General features: G+C 47.0%; 5 protein-coding genes across 5 annotated transcripts; 2 read left to right on the forward strand and 3 right to left on the reverse strand.

Annotated features, from left to right (window-relative positions):
* Positions 1-211: 211 nt before the first annotated feature.
* N7529_009653 (nucleoside triphosphates FAP7) lies at positions 212-898 on the forward strand (the record flags this gene model as incomplete). Its single annotated transcript, XM_057245180.1, has 3 exons — positions 212-394; positions 499-647; positions 697-898. The coding sequence occupies 3 exons, from the start codon at positions 212-214 to the stop codon at positions 896-898; spliced, it is 534 nt and encodes a 177-aa protein (XP_057093443.1).
* A 63-nt stretch (positions 899-961) lies between these two features.
* Positions 962-1784, reverse strand: N7529_009654 (non-canonical purine NTP pyrophosphatase; the record flags this gene model as incomplete). Its single annotated transcript, XM_057245181.1, has 6 exons — positions 962-1027; positions 1074-1138; positions 1189-1225; positions 1273-1417; positions 1482-1555; positions 1614-1784. The coding sequence occupies 6 exons, from the start codon at positions 1782-1784 to the stop codon at positions 962-964; spliced, it is 558 nt and encodes a 185-aa protein (XP_057093444.1).
* A 507-nt stretch (positions 1785-2291) lies between these two features.
* N7529_009655 (type V myosin) lies at positions 2292-7384 on the reverse strand (the record flags this gene model as incomplete). Its single annotated transcript, XM_057245182.1, has 7 exons — positions 2292-2395; positions 2457-2671; positions 2729-2802; positions 2856-6714; positions 6772-6961; positions 7013-7145; positions 7250-7384. 7 exons carry the CDS (start codon positions 7382-7384, stop codon positions 2292-2294), a joined length of 4710 nt encoding a protein of 1569 aa, XP_057093445.1.
* A 722-nt stretch (positions 7385-8106) lies between these two features.
* On the reverse strand, positions 8107-9609 carry nap1 (histone chaperone NAP1; the record flags this gene model as incomplete). The annotated part of the gene is made up of 5 exons (XM_057245183.1): positions 8107-8157; positions 8210-8553; positions 8608-9315; positions 9392-9471; positions 9563-9609. 5 exons carry the CDS (start codon positions 9607-9609, stop codon positions 8107-8109), a joined length of 1230 nt encoding a protein of 409 aa, XP_057093446.1.
* A 1148-nt stretch (positions 9610-10757) lies between these two features.
* On the forward strand, positions 10758-15683 carry N7529_009657 (uncharacterized protein; the record flags this gene model as incomplete). The annotated part of the gene is made up of 20 exons (XM_057245184.1): positions 10758-10849; positions 10908-10947; positions 10999-11529; positions 11581-11922; positions 11969-12103; positions 12157-12223; positions 12285-12416; positions 12471-12820; positions 12876-13021; positions 13078-13483; positions 13533-13686; positions 13738-14070; positions 14118-14200; positions 14249-14401; positions 14440-14672; positions 14724-14847; positions 14896-14941; positions 14992-15142; positions 15193-15341; positions 15397-15683. 20 exons carry the CDS (start codon positions 10758-10760, stop codon positions 15681-15683), a joined length of 3954 nt encoding a protein of 1317 aa, XP_057093447.1.
* Between the last annotated feature and the right edge of the window lie 345 nt (positions 15684-16028).

Genomic DNA, 16028 nt, shown 5'->3' on the forward strand with positions numbered 1-16028 from the left:
ATGTCAATAAATGTATCAATATATCAAGATTAATGAAAAAGAACTGAAATGTTTTCAAATCCATGTACGTAGTTTGTATACATCCCAAAGCGGCAATTTACCCCTCGATAAGATAACCGGGACGAAAATTAGTCCGGCGGAATTATTTTATCTGGGGAAGACAACTCCAATTCGACTTTCAAGCTTGCAATTTAATCATTTCTCTATCACAATGCGTACGTCTCCGAACGTGATTATCACCGGTACTCCGGGTGTGGGAAAAACCGTCCACTGCGAACAACTCGCGCAAGAACTCGGCTTGAAGCACTTGTCGATCAACCAAGTCGCAAAGGACCGTGGATGTTTCGATGAGTATGACGAGGAATTGAAGACCTGGGTAGTGGATGAGGATAAGGTACGATTTTGTCCCTGCTGGGTGTCTTTCACTAGGATCGAACCATGAGCTCCGTCGCAGACTTCAAATTTGAGAACCCACCCTGTTAACTTGGACTTGCACAGCTCCTCGATGCCCTCGAAGATGAAATCCCCAATGGCGGATACCTAATCGACTGGCACGCTTGTGACCTCTTCCCGAAATCTTGGATCGATCTTGTCGTTGTTCTCCGCTGCCCCACCACAGACATTCTATACGACCGACTCTCTTCACGGTATGCAACTCGGAACACGATCTACGCTCCCAAGCTAATCTCTAAACAGAGGCTATCACGATAAAAAGCTAGAAGAGAATGTCGATGCAGAGATCTTCGGTGTGCTACTAGACGAGGCGCGGGAAGCCTTCGACGAGGAAATAGTGGTGGAATTGAACAGCGAGCAGGACTCGGACGTGGACTCCAACTGCCAGCGGATCTCGCAATGGATTGATTCATGGAAGAAGACTCAGGCAGAGAACGCGGATTGAGATTAGAACTTTGAATGATCTTCAACCTATGCACAGTCTTTGGCGGTCCTATATACCCTCGATCTACTGGTTGTCCGCGAGCCACTGCTGCAACTTCACCAGCGCCTTGTATCGGTGCGAGATTTTGTTCTGCTCGCTTTTAGTATATGACTTGTTGTATACACGGGTTTCTTACCTTGGCTTCTTTGTCCATCTCGGCATATGTTTGCTTGCCGTCATACTCAAAGATCGGGTCCCAGCCTGTCTTGTATCAGATACAAACCCACGATGCGGAGCTAGGGTTCACTTACCGAAGTTGGGTGGGCCTCGTGGACGTACAATAGTGCCCTGTATATCGATTAGATCTATATAGTTTCGAGTTAACTGGGGCTTACCTCGGTTCTCCCTTGGAAAATGATTGGCTCTTCACCGGGACCTGCGCAGAAAGCGAATGTGCACACAGCTTCGGCGGTTCTATCCTCAAACCCGTCAAGCATCTTGTTCAATCCTTCAAGGCCGAGAGCCTCCATGAATGATTTGCTTGGAGTAGTTAGTATCGCTCAGATGGTCTAGTATGTAACTATAGGAAATACTTGATACTTACATGTATGGCCCAGGAAGATTTTTAAGCGCGTGAAATTCAAGCGAAGTATCTTCAGTCAAGACCGGGCCATTGATCTATATGATTCGTTAACAGATTTAAACATCTATCGAACTGTATCTCGAGAGAACCCACCGCCTTGGCTGCACATTTCGCCTTTTCTTTGGCGATTTCCTCGACTGTTCCTTGGATTTCGGGGACGTCAATTGCCTGGCTGTCTACCTCGATGACATTACCAAGAATGGCTCGCACCTCAAGAAGTTTGTTCTTGTTTCCGGTGATGAAGTTGAGCTTTTGGAGAGCCATTTTGTGATTATACAAAGTAGTTGGTTTGAGGAAGTTCGATTTTCTAAATGCGGGACAAGTTAACCCCACCGACTGCCGCACCGCCATGAAGTTTTTATAGATAGTTTCCTACTACTACCTACAAATTTAGGTACTTAAATAAGTAGATATATACATTAATTATCAAAGGTCTGACTATGAATACAAACTTGACAGGTTCCATACTCATCATATGATTCATGACTACATATATAGCTGCAGCCTGGAAGCATTTGTTGACCCGGTAGATTATATATATCATCCAACGGACACATCAGAAACAGGTTTCTACATCTATGTTGATTTTGAATTGAGTCTGAATTTGAAAAGCAAAATCGCGTTCTGATCTGGTCTATAAGCCCAAGACATATGCAAAACAAATGAAACTCATGCGCATCACTGTATCTCAAAAGGCCATGGATGATCCAGGCAGGTCGTAATCCGTAGCTCAAAGAAAAACCCCCAATTCTAATATACAACAGTACAGATCTATTCATCAAACGCTCCGTTGTCCAATTCAAGTTTCTCTTGTTGTGCCATCGCTTGCGCGGACACAATCTCGGCTAGTCGTTTCAACCGTGGTGTTTGAAGCCCTAGCGACAATTAGCATCTGTAAAACTAAAACATGATAATAAAGAAAGCAATGTCACATACAAGATGGGGTGTAAGTCTCCAGAGCTGTGATGACACGTGGCTCGGCGATCTCATACGGCCCACTGTCTTCCATGTCTACCGGGGCCAACAAGAGGACGTCGCTCTTCTCTGTTACACGAGAGGCAACGGCCTTCATAATCTCGCCATTGATGGGCTGTTCATAATCCGCAACCAGGTACTGGTTCAAGAGCTTTTGTATCTGGTTGGGAGATAGCCTGGATTCAAGTCAGCGACGTGTATAGGGCGAAGACAAAATGTTAGGCTCTACTTACATCCAACAAATGTCTTGAATGATCTCAATGTCATTCAAGGTTGCTTTCTTCAACTGCAGAAGCTTGGTTGCTTGCTGTATAGATATTAGTATTACGGCCGAACGAACAAATTAGATGATGATCTTACCATCAAATGCTCCAGCTTCAATGTCCCTTCCGGCATATCGTGACTCTTGCACCACTCCTCAATTCGGGTGATGTTGTAGTTGATCTGCAGACCGCGCTTCCAGGAGAGGAAATTACGGCGCATGAGGAGGTCGTTGAAAGCAGTGACACCGACGAGGCGCAGAAGCTCCGTGACGGTCTGAGTGACAATGGCATCCTCGAGGTAGAAGGCCTTCATAGCCTTGTACACACCATTCAGAAGGCTGAGAAGGTTGTCCATGCTGTACGCGGGGTTGTTGTTGGAAGGCAGAAGTTTGCCGAGGAAACGATTCGTCTCACTGGTGACAAATCCTGGGAGGGATTGGGACTCAATGATGGCTGGCACAATCATCTTATACAACTTCTTCTTCAATACTTTCATCCAGGTATGATAGATGTTGAACTCCAAGCTCTCAAGGTCATGCTTCACAATCTCCAGCAGACGGTCATACTCGTAATTCTCCGTTTTCTGTGCTTCGTACCAATCCTCGGCCAGGAAGACAAAGGATAGCATTTCATGCACGTTAGACAGCCAGAAAGCACCCGGGTTGATCGCATCATCTCCATCATGCTGCATGACTTCTTGCTGAATAGATTGCATAACATTGGCCAGGAAACGCTCTGACTCCTTGACAAAGCCATTGTTCCACATCTCTGACGTGACAAGGTTGATCAAATATGCCGGGAACAACACTTCCTTCTCAGTTGGCGGAGGGGTTGAGCTTGGGAGGGGAATCTTCAAGTTGCGAATAAGACCCATAGCGACCTCCTCGTTCAAATCCTCTTCCTCAGAGAGCAAGTTTTCAAGTTCGACCTCCACTGACTCTAGGCCAGGAGAGATCGCCGCATTCTGACGAGCAGCCATGGAACCAGGAGTGATTGCCATGGACACAGGACGAGGGTTGTATGCGCCGCTAAAGCGATCAGTCTCGATCTTCTCAGCACCGGCGCTGCGTCTCTTTGGCTTGGGCTTCTTGGAAGACACCAGGTTAATCAAGCCCGGTGTAGGGGTTTGAACAGCGCCACCATTGGGTAGGTCATCAGTGACACCATTAAGTGGCGCAGATTTACTGGCAGTCTCGAGCTGTTGCTCGAGGTCGGAAATCCGCCCCCGGAGACTAGTCTCGGCCTCCTCGTGGGTAGCATCCACAAGCCTGAGACGCGCCAACTCCTCGTTGGCGGTCTGCAAAGCCTCCCGGGACTTGGCCTCCTCTTCTTGAAGGCGCTTGATGGTAGCTTGGGCCTCTTCATGGTTTAGTTTCAGTTTGCTCATCTCCTCTACAATCGCCTCCAACCGGGCTTCGGTAATACCGGCCTGGTTTGCTTGCACCTGGAGTTCCTTAGCGCGGGCTTCCAAGTCTTTGTGTCGGTTTCGCCAAGACTTCAATTGGCCGTCGTAGTTTTCCAACTGTGAAACCAAGGTTTTGTTCTCCAGCTTAAGAGATTGTAGATACTGAGTCAACTCAACGACCTTGTTCTCCAGTTTGTAAGAAATTTGCTTGAGATCGCGTGCATCCTCACGGAGTCTCTTGTAAGCGGTTCTTGCCTCTCTACCCCTCCAAAGGTTTTGAATGGTGATAACCTGGCGGCGATACTGTCTCCAGGACCTTAATTGACGCCATGAGCGGAAGGCACGTTGGATGACTTTGGCCGCATTTCCATTGATAGAGTCCATAATGTTGCGTCGGCACAGGAAACCCTTAGCAACAGATTCAAACAGAATGAAGTTCTTGCGGATCTGGGTGTATCGCCTCTTCTCCTTCTGACCACGCCAGACCCGCTGGATGGTAGTAGCAGCCTTGGTCCGACGAATCTCCTGCGCCTGTTGGCGTGCCAGGAAACCGCGAATAAAGGCCTGAGTGGTGAGAATGGATTCACGAGCATCGAGGTAGCGACGGCGGTAATACTTAGCACGCAAGTTCTTCTGGATCATGATGGCACACTCATTCAACCTGGACGTTCGGAGATTCTCAAGGAAGGCAAGCATGCCAGCCCGGAAAAAGATCTTGGTCAAACCGAGCTGATATTTGACCTTCTTGTCCTGGCTGGCATCTCCAAGGGCCTTGCTAAGGATAGCGTGGCACATGTCCCGAATTTCGGAGGTCCACTGAGAGGAGTGACACAGCATATAATACCGAACGGCAAATTCTTCATAGGTCCATCGAGTCGGGTAGCCAGCGGTGCTGATGCGGACAGTTTCCAACACACCGCATGCCCTCAATTGACTTAGGACCATGGGTCCCTCGAATTTCCATGCTTCCTTTGCTTCGTTGGGTTTGATACAACGGATGTAATGAACCTCCGTGTTGTTGATGGTATGCATCAATTCAATCAATGAGGACTTGAAGATTCCTCCGAGTGTGGGTTTACGGTTCACCGCAACACCAATACGACGTCCAGGAGCTGCCGCAACCGGTTTAGATGACATGGAAGCAGAATCCTTCTCCCGAACAGCAGCGGCAGTGTCGAGAATTTCCTTGATAAAAGGATTGGAGGAGTTGCGCAGCACTTCCAAATGCTCATCTGGTACAGTGTCACGATTCTTCTCAATAAAACCATCAGACTCATAGGTGACATCAACAGCATAGTGGCAGACAGTGAATGCAGACTTGCCGAAGCGAGGTTTCTTGTAGAACTTCTGTTTGTCGGCAGCGAAGTGGTGGTGAAGCTTGGTGACAAACTGCTCATCAGAACCCATAGGAAGTCGAGACTCTTCATCCAAAAGGGCCAGAACACCGAGCTTGGCTTCAATCAAATCGATACAAGGCTGATTATCCGAAAAGTCAATGAACGTCCAATCAATTTCTTCCCGCACATATTCCTCCTGCTCAAGCTTGAACACATGCTGGTTGAACTCCTGCTGCAATTTCTCGTTGGCATAGTTGATACAGAATTGTTCAAAGGAGTTCTTAGCAAAATGCTCAAACCCATAGATATCCAGAACACCAATAAAGCACTTGAATTTCTCAAAGATTTCATCGGTGGCCAAGCGGCGGTTAATTTTGTCCACTAGCCAGTCAAACAGACTTGAATAGATGAATTTGGCGACGGAGTCTCGCACGACCAAGGCCTGTTGTTGTGTCAAATTGGAAGTAATCTTCTCACCACGGGTGATCAGTTGCTTTTTCACGATCCACTTCGCAAATTCGGTAGCATCGATTCCGAGCATCTCACAAGCACGGATAAGAGCAGGCTCGGTCGACGAAACTGAAGATTCCGTGCGAGTGGCTGTGATCTGGACATTGCCAAGGTGCAGTAAAGCCGCGAGCACACGGAAGATGCCAGTCTGATCTTCATGGGCCACACCAATCACAGCCAAAGACTTTCGTGTTGCTTCAAATTCGGCCTTATCGTCGACACCATCAATCACAGGTGTGCCGCCCTGGTTGAGATATTCAAAGTCTTCAACAGGCAAGAGACCCAGCTCCTGTTTCTCTGTATCCGTGGCACCGGCCACGAGCTGATAAAAGATGTGGTAGTTCCGCTCCTTCAAGGGCTGGAACACCAACCTCGACCGTTCCAGAAGATAAGTCCGGATCTTCGCCCCGATAATATTCGTCCGGTCATCAAACATGATCTCAATGTATTTGCCGAAACGGGACGAGTTGTCGTTACGAGTCGTTTTAGCGTTACCGAACGCTTCCATCACCGGGTTGGTTGCCAGGATCTGCTCTTCTGTTTCACTGATCGCATCTGCTCGACTTGTGGTGTATTTTCCAGGCTGGTCGGATGACTCGCGAGTCGCAAAATAACGCATGATATACTTGGCGCTCACGGTTTTACCAGCTCCGGATTCACCAGAGACCACAATCGTTTGGTTCTTTCCATCGCGAAGCATGTCACTGTACCAGGCGTGAGTGAAATAAACACCAAAAGGAGCAAGACTGGAGGTCTCTTACGCGAAAGCTTCCTCCGCAATTGCGAATAGGTGAGGTGCCTGTGAGGCTCGGTGTTTGCCGGCATAAATCTGCACCATCTGCGGTACGTAGAGCGAGTCGACTCGGGCGAAGGGGTTGGTCGCGATTAGGACGATACCACTGTAGGTATATATCTCTTTCTGGGCATATCGAAGCTTTATAGCCTGGAGGACTTAAAGGCCGTCAGCTGCAAGGTAGTACTCGGAATAGCTGGGAAACAAACCAGCAGGTTCGTTCAAATGAGACAAGTTCGTTAAGTCTTCACTTGCTTCAAGCATAGCCGGGTTCATGAGCGGTGGTAGTTTGGGGTTGTTGTCGATCTGCAGTTCAGACTGCGTGGTCTCAACGCTTTTTGTCTATCCGATCAAAACAGCGTCAGGTCATTCAACTCTTCAAGGAATGTATGAGAGTGCGCATCGTGGAATTGTCCATTTTCCGTTGTCCAAAACAAAGCACCTACCTCGCCATTTTCCACCTCAAACACCAGCTGGACTTTCTCACCATCCACCAGCTTCTCCTTCACTTCGGAAGCCAACCATCCTTCTGTCGGGTCGGGCTGCCAGGCCCGTGTGCCAACTTCATAGATGTGCGCCATGGGTAATGTTCGTTAATCGTTTGGAATGCAAAGAAAGCGGGATATTTGCAGAAGCTTCGAGGTTCAAAGGTATCGTGTAGTCCAAGACAAGGGGGGGATTCTCAACCCCTCATCTCATAAGAAAATGGAAATAGGAAATAAATGAAGATACGGAAGAATAAGAAAAGAAAAATGAAAGTTGGACTAACAGCTCATTTAGCGAGAAGCCCCTGAAGGAGCTTAGGACGGGAATATATGGGGGGGCGCTACACCCCACAGCCTGTCACCGCCATCCTCACTTGGTTCTCTGCGCTTTTATGCAAGGCATGTCTTGTTTACTTTGTTGTTTATGAGACTTATTGTATATGATTCTCTAGTATTGTGTTGTTATAGTTGGTAACCTATATTCAGGGCTTAATATCTAGAGTAGTTGCATCTAACTTCGTGAACATATTATATATAGTCATGTTGATATCTATAATTCACATAGTTATACATACATACCAACTGTACATATGTAGGTAGACCACCCATGTCACCTATGTTATTGGCGTTATCCTATCTAGCCATTCTAACAATATTACCGAGGTCAAAGTTGAAGAGTGCACACCGATTATGTCAAGTATTGATTGAGTATTAGAAGGTAGGGATCACGCAGGGGCAACACAAAGGCAGAAGGCATAGCAAAATCAGAGAATACTAATGATCTCATGTGGGAATTCACCACCGGCAACTTTTTTCATTCAGTTTTGCTTGCACTCGGCGGCCTCCTTCTTGGGCTTGGAGGTTCCATCCTGGGATTTGATTAGCATGATCCAGAGCGTGTGCGAAACGGATCTTCCTTACCTCTTCATCTGAGTCCTCCTCGACGTCACGATCCGACCCATGGTCATCGTCATTCTCATCGTCTTCGTCCTCATCGTCCTCATCGTCATCTTCCTCAGACCCAATATCCTCCATGTCGTCGTTAAGCTCCTCGAACTGAATAGCCTCGCCAGTGAACCAGTCGATGGCGCGGGGAATAAGCTTCTCCTTGATATCTTCACCGAGCTGGTAATCGAGCTCCAGACGCTCTTCAATGTCGCTGGCAACGGACTCGTCGTCCTCGGTGGGGGGCTGTGGGGGAGAGAAGAAGTTGAAGAAGGACTCGGTAGGCACACTGATCTTAACAACGCGGGTCTGCTTGGTATCTGGGAGGTAATAATTAGGTTGAATGTCATCGCTGAATATTTGAGGATACTTACTCTTGTTACGCTGTTTCTTGCTCTCCAGACGGAGGGTCAGGTCTTTGTCTTCCTTCCATTCGATTGGTGATCCTTCGGCGTGGTCGTAAATGAAGTCACCAGCGTATCCATTCTCGTCCTTGTAGAAGTATGACTTGGAGATGGTTTTGTTGGTGAAGAATTCGTTCTCAGAGAACTCGAAAATGAGGCGGAATCCGGGGCGGTCAAGGTACTCCATGCGAATGTCGGTGAGGTGCTTCAGTGCCTCCTCATCACGCTCGGTGATCATCTCGTCAAGAGAGATCTGGTTCTTCATGGCAGAGAGCCAGAACTCGGGAATACCGTTAATGGGGGCCCCCTCTTCCTTCTTGGACTCTTTGGATTCCTCCTCGTCATCCTCCTCTTCATCTTCCTTTCCAGCCTCAACCTCATCATCGGTCGGCTCGACACCACCGTTGATAATGGTAGAGCGACGGTTGTACAGCGGAGTGAACTTGGCAAAGTACTTCTTTTCAAGTTCCAGAACTTCCTCCTGAAACTGACCCTCAAGCTTAGAGTGCTCCTTCTGAATACCCTTCAGGCCGGCAACGCGGCGGCGGACGGAAGGAGGGAGAGATTCGATGTAGCCGGAGGAGCGACCGACAAGCTGACCGAGCTTGCCTTGGATCATGGAGACCAGGGCTGGGTTGCGGGCGAAGAGGGAGGCAGCGGTGGCATTGTCAAGGGTTTCTGAAGAGGTAAAAAAAAACATACGGTTAAAAAGAGATGTCGAAGACAAGCAAAGAAAAAAAAAGCAATAACTTACCCTCCTTGATGCTGGAAACACCAGGTTGCTGAGCGTGAGATGAGATAGGAGCATTGTTGGCCGGCGTGTTTTGCGGGGTCCTTTTCTGTAAGTTAGTTTTTTTTTCTTCTTTCCTTCTTTTCTTTTTCTGTGATAATTTTGGGGGGGGGGAATTGAAATGGGGTTGCATACGGTGCGACCGGGAAATCAGCCTTCTTGTTTCTGATGGGCTCAGACATGATGTATTGGGGAAAGAAAAGGGTAGGGGGAATGTGTCAAAAGAAGAGAAGAATTTGATGCAAGGCGAGTCTGGAAGATGGTGGGATCCTTAGCGCCTGGTGGCCGAGGGGCTTGGCGGGATGACTCTTGGTTGAGAACGAATGCAAAGGCTGCAAATTCTCCCAACAATTACCCCCTCTTTATATATTTATGTTGTGTTTTTTTATATTTATATCTTGATATATTTATATATATATATATATATTTATATGATGGTTATGTTGATATTATTGAGTTTTAAATCCTAGAACTTTTGATACATATAGTTATATCGTTAGTACGGAGTAGTTAACTTGTTTAATATGGTACTGTTGTTGTTCCCTTAAATATGGTGGCGCCCTGACAAAAAAACTCTCCCTTCTTTCTACCCCTCTCTCCTCTCTCCAATTAGTCTAAAGAGTATAAGACATCATTGGGAATTTTATACGGTGTACTCAAGATAATATAAAGACTTTATTCTTGATATGATCCTATTAAGATATATATGATTCCAAGTGTGAAACGTTGTATAGATATATTTAGAAAGAGTTGCACACCGTTAGTTTTGCTTGTTTTTCCCCTAGGCTGCATAATCGCCAACGACGTTCCAATTAGTACCCTGTGTAGAGAAGTACAAGGGGTAAATATGAAAAGGTCAGGTCATGTAGATCTCCCCATATCATCTCAGATCAAACCCCGTAGATGACTTTTAGTGACCAATGAAATGTCCGCTGATGAAGCTCAAACATCAGATGCCAAGACTATTCCAGTCTTCTAGAAGGATTTCATGGCAATGGGAAGAAAACATTGAAAACGACTTATCCAAAAACAACCGGAGTCAAATCATTTCATATTAACAATATAAAACACTAGCCCTGAAGGGATTGAATCTTTTCAAAAACTCACCTTTCTCTTTTGGGGGTTGATAGTCAAGCTGAATCACGTGGAGATAGGCTCTCCTCTCCGCTGTGGGACGTTCAAGATAAGGTCCCCCAGATCACACATCCTTCGTCCTTGATTTCGCATTTCGGGAACATTTTGGTGACATACAACCCTACCAACACCATCCTCTCCAGACTTTGAGAGGTTTGCGCTGGTTAAGTAGGGGAAAGAGTGAATCTCTTTCAAAATGGGAAGCCGTCCGCAGTCCCCTTCGGGGACCGGTCCCGTGGACCTATCCATGCCTCGACACGGACTGCGACGTGATTCTATGCGAAGCAGGTAGCTATTCCTTTTACCTCATACTGTGGAGTCCGAGATTTCTCTGACATTATGGTAGCATGAGTGTCGTGTCGGACGTGGAAATGGCCCAGCATGAGGTATGTCGCGCTGCTTTACCCATGTGCAGATCCTGAGCTGACCTCCATTAGGTCTTCGATGGTCCAATCTCGGAAAGTATACCGTCTAGTGTGGTCTCGTTCGCCCACCGCCGCAACCGAGCAGACTCCACCGTGAGCTTCACATACTTCCAGGACGAAGAAGACTTTGCCGAATGGTCGAATGAAGATGCGGTGGAGGAAAGCGACGACGAAGCGTCTCTACGTGGACTTGAGGAGGCGGATATTGAGTCAGTCAGAGGTTCCTTCGCGTCTAAGCGATTGTCTACCTCTCGTGACTCGGTTGAGCGTCCTCTTCTTTCTCGCTACATGTCCGCTAGCTCGTATGGCCGAGATCGAAGGACGGGTAGTCGTCTGAACCAAAAAGTCTACATAGTATCGGAGGACTTGACTGCAGTATTTGCTGGTTTCTCTACCAGCACTGGTGGATTTGCCCTCTATATCGCTCTGTGCATCTTGTCAGGTGGATTTGCCTACCTTCTCTTCCGATGGCTGCCACGATGGCGAGTCAAGTTAATTGGAAAGGCAACGCCGATAGGAAAATGCCAATGGGTTGCTATCGAGGTGAGACCGAACCGTTTCATCTTTATGTCGCACTCGTCTAATCAATAGCAGGACCAATGGAACCAATTCACCATTCATGAAGTTGGCAGTCAGCCATACGGGCGTCCGCTTTCTACAGTCTTTGCCGACTCTCTACTCCACACTCTTGATGAAGATGGAGACCCAACTATTGCGAATTTACTATTTATTGACTATAGGTACATGCGATTCTTTTACCACCCGATTGAGGACAAGTTTTCCCTGATCAATGGTTGGAAAGATCCTTCATGGACCAATGCCAAGGTCATGCGAGAAGGTTTGGATGCCGATGAGCGAGACAGCAGGGAGCAATTGTTTGAACGCAACTGCATTGAAATAATCCAGAAGACTGTTCCACAGTTGCTCGTTGACGAGGTGAGTCTATTTTTGTTGTGTTGATTACTGTATCTGACATATACAGGCCTTTCATCCCTTCTACATCTTCCAAGTTGCAAGTTTACTTCTATGGTCCATGGATGAATACTATTATTACGCTATCTGTATCTTTCTCATCTCGTTCTTCAGCATAGCAACAACTGTGCTTGAGACAAAATCGGTATGTTCTTGCCCATAGATTGGATCACTATCATGAATATTAATTCCAAACAGACAATGAGCCGGCTGAGGGAGATATCCCTCTTCGAATGTGATGTTCGTGCTCTAAGAAATGGATTCTGTGGGTCGACCTGATATATTTGTTTTTGATATGATGTTTGAAGCTGACTGTAGACTTGCAGGGCGATCTGTTTCCTCCCAAGAGCTGGTCCCAGGCGATGTGTTTGAATTCTCCGACCCATCCCTCAACCAGGTCCCGTGCGATTGCATTCTGTTGTCAGGAGACTGCATTGTGAATGAAAGCATGCTGACCGGTTCGTACAGCCTCGCAACCCTCAACATTGTATCGCCAAAGCTAACTTGAACAGGCGAATCTGTTCCTGTGTCTAAAATACCTCTTACCGATGACGCCCTTGGATATCTCGACTTAAGCACCCCCTCTATCCATCCTAATGTTGCCAAACATTTCCTTTTCAGTGGGACGAAAGTCATTCGGGCTAGACGCCCTCAGAATGTTGACGACGATGAAGCAGTGGCTTTAGCAATTGTTGTCAGAACTGGCTTTTTAACCACCAAAGGTGCCCTAGTTCGTTCAATGCTTTTCCCCAAGCCATCTGGATTCAAATTCTACAGAGATTCGTTCCGCTATATCGCAGTGATGGGAGTAGTTGCGCTTCTTGGATTCATTGCTTCATTTGTCAACTTTGTTCGATTGGGTGTAAGTCGAGGCCTTCAGCAAATTTGCAGTTCTAGCTGCTAACAACACGGAACAGCTCGCCTGGCATTTGATCATCATTCGAGCCCTGGATTTGATCACGATTGTTGTGCCGCCAGCTCTTCCGGCCACGCTCACTATTGGAACCAATTTTGCCCTCTCCCGACTTAAGAAACAGAATATATTCTGTATCAGTCCACAAAAGTGAGTAGCCGAGGTTTGTACATCTGCATCTTTCATTTGGATACTAATAGGCCTAGGGTAAATGTGGGTGGAAAATTGGACGTTGTTTGTTTCGATAAAACGGGAACTCTCACAGAAGATGGACTAGACGTGCTCGGAGCGCGGATAGTCACTCGTGGGCAAGGGTTCTCTGATTTGCTCTCTGAGACTTCCGAAGGATTCCTCCTCTCGCCCTCAACTTCAAACTCTGCGTACGATATAGAAAAACAAAATAAGATCATATACACCATGGCAACATGCCACTCCCTCAGGGTAGTGGATGATGAGCTGTTGGGTGATCCTCTGGACGTGAAGATGTTCCAATTTACCAACTGGACATTTGAGGAGGGAGGAAACCATATTTCTGACCAGACAAGCCCCAAATACGATACAATCGCACCGTCAGTTGCGAAGCCACCACCTAGTGCCCGGCAGGATGTAAATGTGAGTTTTTGTTGAAGTCATCAAAAGCATACACATCTGACACACACAGAACCCCTTGGAACTTGGAGTACTGCGCAGCTTCGAATTTGTTTCTGAGCTTCGCCGTGCAAGCGTCGTTGTCAGGCAATTCGGTGATAACGGAGCAAACTTCTTCGTCAAGGGTGCCCCGGAAAGCATCAAGGATATTTGTCTTCCCGGAACCCGTTAGTGTCACGTTCGCCTGTCAGTCTGCACCGCTAATATGTTCCTTGCAGTTCCATCGGACTATGAAGATCTTCTCAACTATTACACCCACAAAGGATATCGCGTGATTGCCTGCGCCGCCAAGTACGAACGAAAATTGAGCTGGATGAAAGTTCAGAAAATGACCCGAGAGGAGGCTGAATCAAACCTGGAATTCCTGGGATTCATCATCTTCGAGAACAAATTGAAGCCCAGTACTGCTGGTGTGATTACTGAGCTGAACGAAGCAGGAATTCGGAATGTGATGTGCACCGGCGACAACATCTTGACTGCAATCAGCGTTGCTCGCGAGTGCAAGATACTTGGACGCAACGAAATGTGTTTCATCCCGCATTTTGTCGAAGGTTTGTTTCTATTGTTCACGTCATTGTTAGTTTCTAACAATAGACAGCACCTGGTATTTCCTCTAAAATTTCTCTCATATGGGAATGCGTGGACAATCCTGACCTCCAGCTGGACCCGAGAACACTTTTGGTAAATCTCCTCCATATATGTTGATAATGGCCACTAATTCAATGGCAGCCCATCCATACTGCGGAGACGGACCTCTCTGTGCCAGGAAGCACCCTCACTGAGCGTGAATACTCTGTCGCAGTGACAGGTGATGCATTTAGATGGTTGATTGATTACGGCAACGAAGATGTCCTCAATAAGGCAAGTATATCATTATGTCCTGTCATTTCTGGCAATACGCTTAGCTAACTACCATTCAGGTGCTTGTATTTGGAAAGGTGTTTGCCAGAATGTCACCGGATGAAAAACATGAACTGGTCGAAAAACTCCAGTCTATTGATTACTGCTGTGGTTTCTGCGGAGATGGTGCCAATGACTGTGGTGCATTGAAGGCAGCAGATGTTGGTATTTCATTGTCAGATGCTGAGGCGTCTGTTGCTGCACCGTTTACTAGCCGTGTCTTCGAGATCTCCTGTGTTCCAACATTGATTCGGTGAGTGGGTAGGACTGCTTGATGTTTCCCAAATTCTAACAGCCATTACAGAGAGGGTCGAGCTGCCTTGGTGACAAGCTTCTCCTGTTTCAAGTTCATGAGTCTTTATTCCGCCATCCAATTCTCCACAGTCAGCTTTCTATACACTTCAGGCTCCAATCTTGGTGATTTCCAGGTGAGTGCTAATTGCTACAAATTCTATACACTTGGCTAACAAATCAAGTTTCTTTTCATCGACCTCGCGCTCATCATGCCAATCGCAATATTCAGTGAGTGAACCTTGGTATGAAAAGCACTACGTGAGCTAATCCTGCTATAGTGGGTTGGGCTGATCCTGCCCCAACACTCTCTCGCAAACGGCCCACTGCCGATCTGGTCTCACGCAAGGTCTTGACACCTTTGCTTGGACATATATCCCTGGTCATACTAGCGCAATTTGCGGTCTTCAAGACCGTACAGATGCAACCATGGTCAGTCGGCCCAATATATGCAGAAAGAAATATTCTAACGAAGGATACAGGTTCATGCCGCCCCAGCTAGACCTCGAGAAGAGCAATATTGTCAACTCAGAAAATACTTCTTTGTTCTTGTTCTCCTGTTTCCAGTATATTCTCACCAGCGTCATTCTCAGCGCCGGCCCGCCGTTCCGGAAGCCGATGACCCAGAATGGTATGCACATGTCCACTCATCGATCAGCCAACCAAAGACTGACCAAGCTGTCTAGTACCGTACCTGTGTACGATCATTATCGACATTCTTATCGCGGCTTACATGCTATTCAGACCATCGGGATGGGTGTCTGAAGTGATGCAACTGACTTTCATGTCTGATGCATTCAGAAGCTGGCTAATGGCACTAGCATTCGGGATTTTCTTCTTGGCTTGGATCGCGGAGAAGAATGTATTCCCACGTGTGGCACATATACTTGGACATGCTCGTGCTCGCTTGCAGCCAGGCTACCGCAAGAAGCGTCGCATGTACAAGATCTTGTTGGAGGAGATGCGTATGTGATGTGACCCACAACGCATTCATGTTGTACTTGTATCGGATGTACATGTGCTACAGATACTATAGACGCCTTGCGAAATAGCGCACCAGGCGCATGTACAAAATTGGAAGTATTGGGAGGAAATGTTTATGTGATGCCTTCCATTCGTGTACTATTAGGTTTACATAGAACTAGCACTACTTCTTAGCGCCTGCATTCAAGGTTCAGGATGGCAGAGGGTCGATTGGTTCAGAGATACCAAGTTGAAAATTGAGAAAGGGTATTGATACAATTCGACTTGGTAAAGGTTATTGTGAACTTCACACTTGGTGCGTTTGAGGTTCGGCAAACAACCGGTTTTTCCTGTA

The sequence above is a fragment of the Penicillium soppii genome (genome assembly GCF_028829465.1).
Source record: "Penicillium soppii strain IBT 18220 chromosome Unknown utg000007l, whole genome shotgun sequence".
Classification (NCBI taxonomy): domain Eukaryota; kingdom Fungi; phylum Ascomycota; class Eurotiomycetes; order Eurotiales; family Aspergillaceae; genus Penicillium; species Penicillium soppii.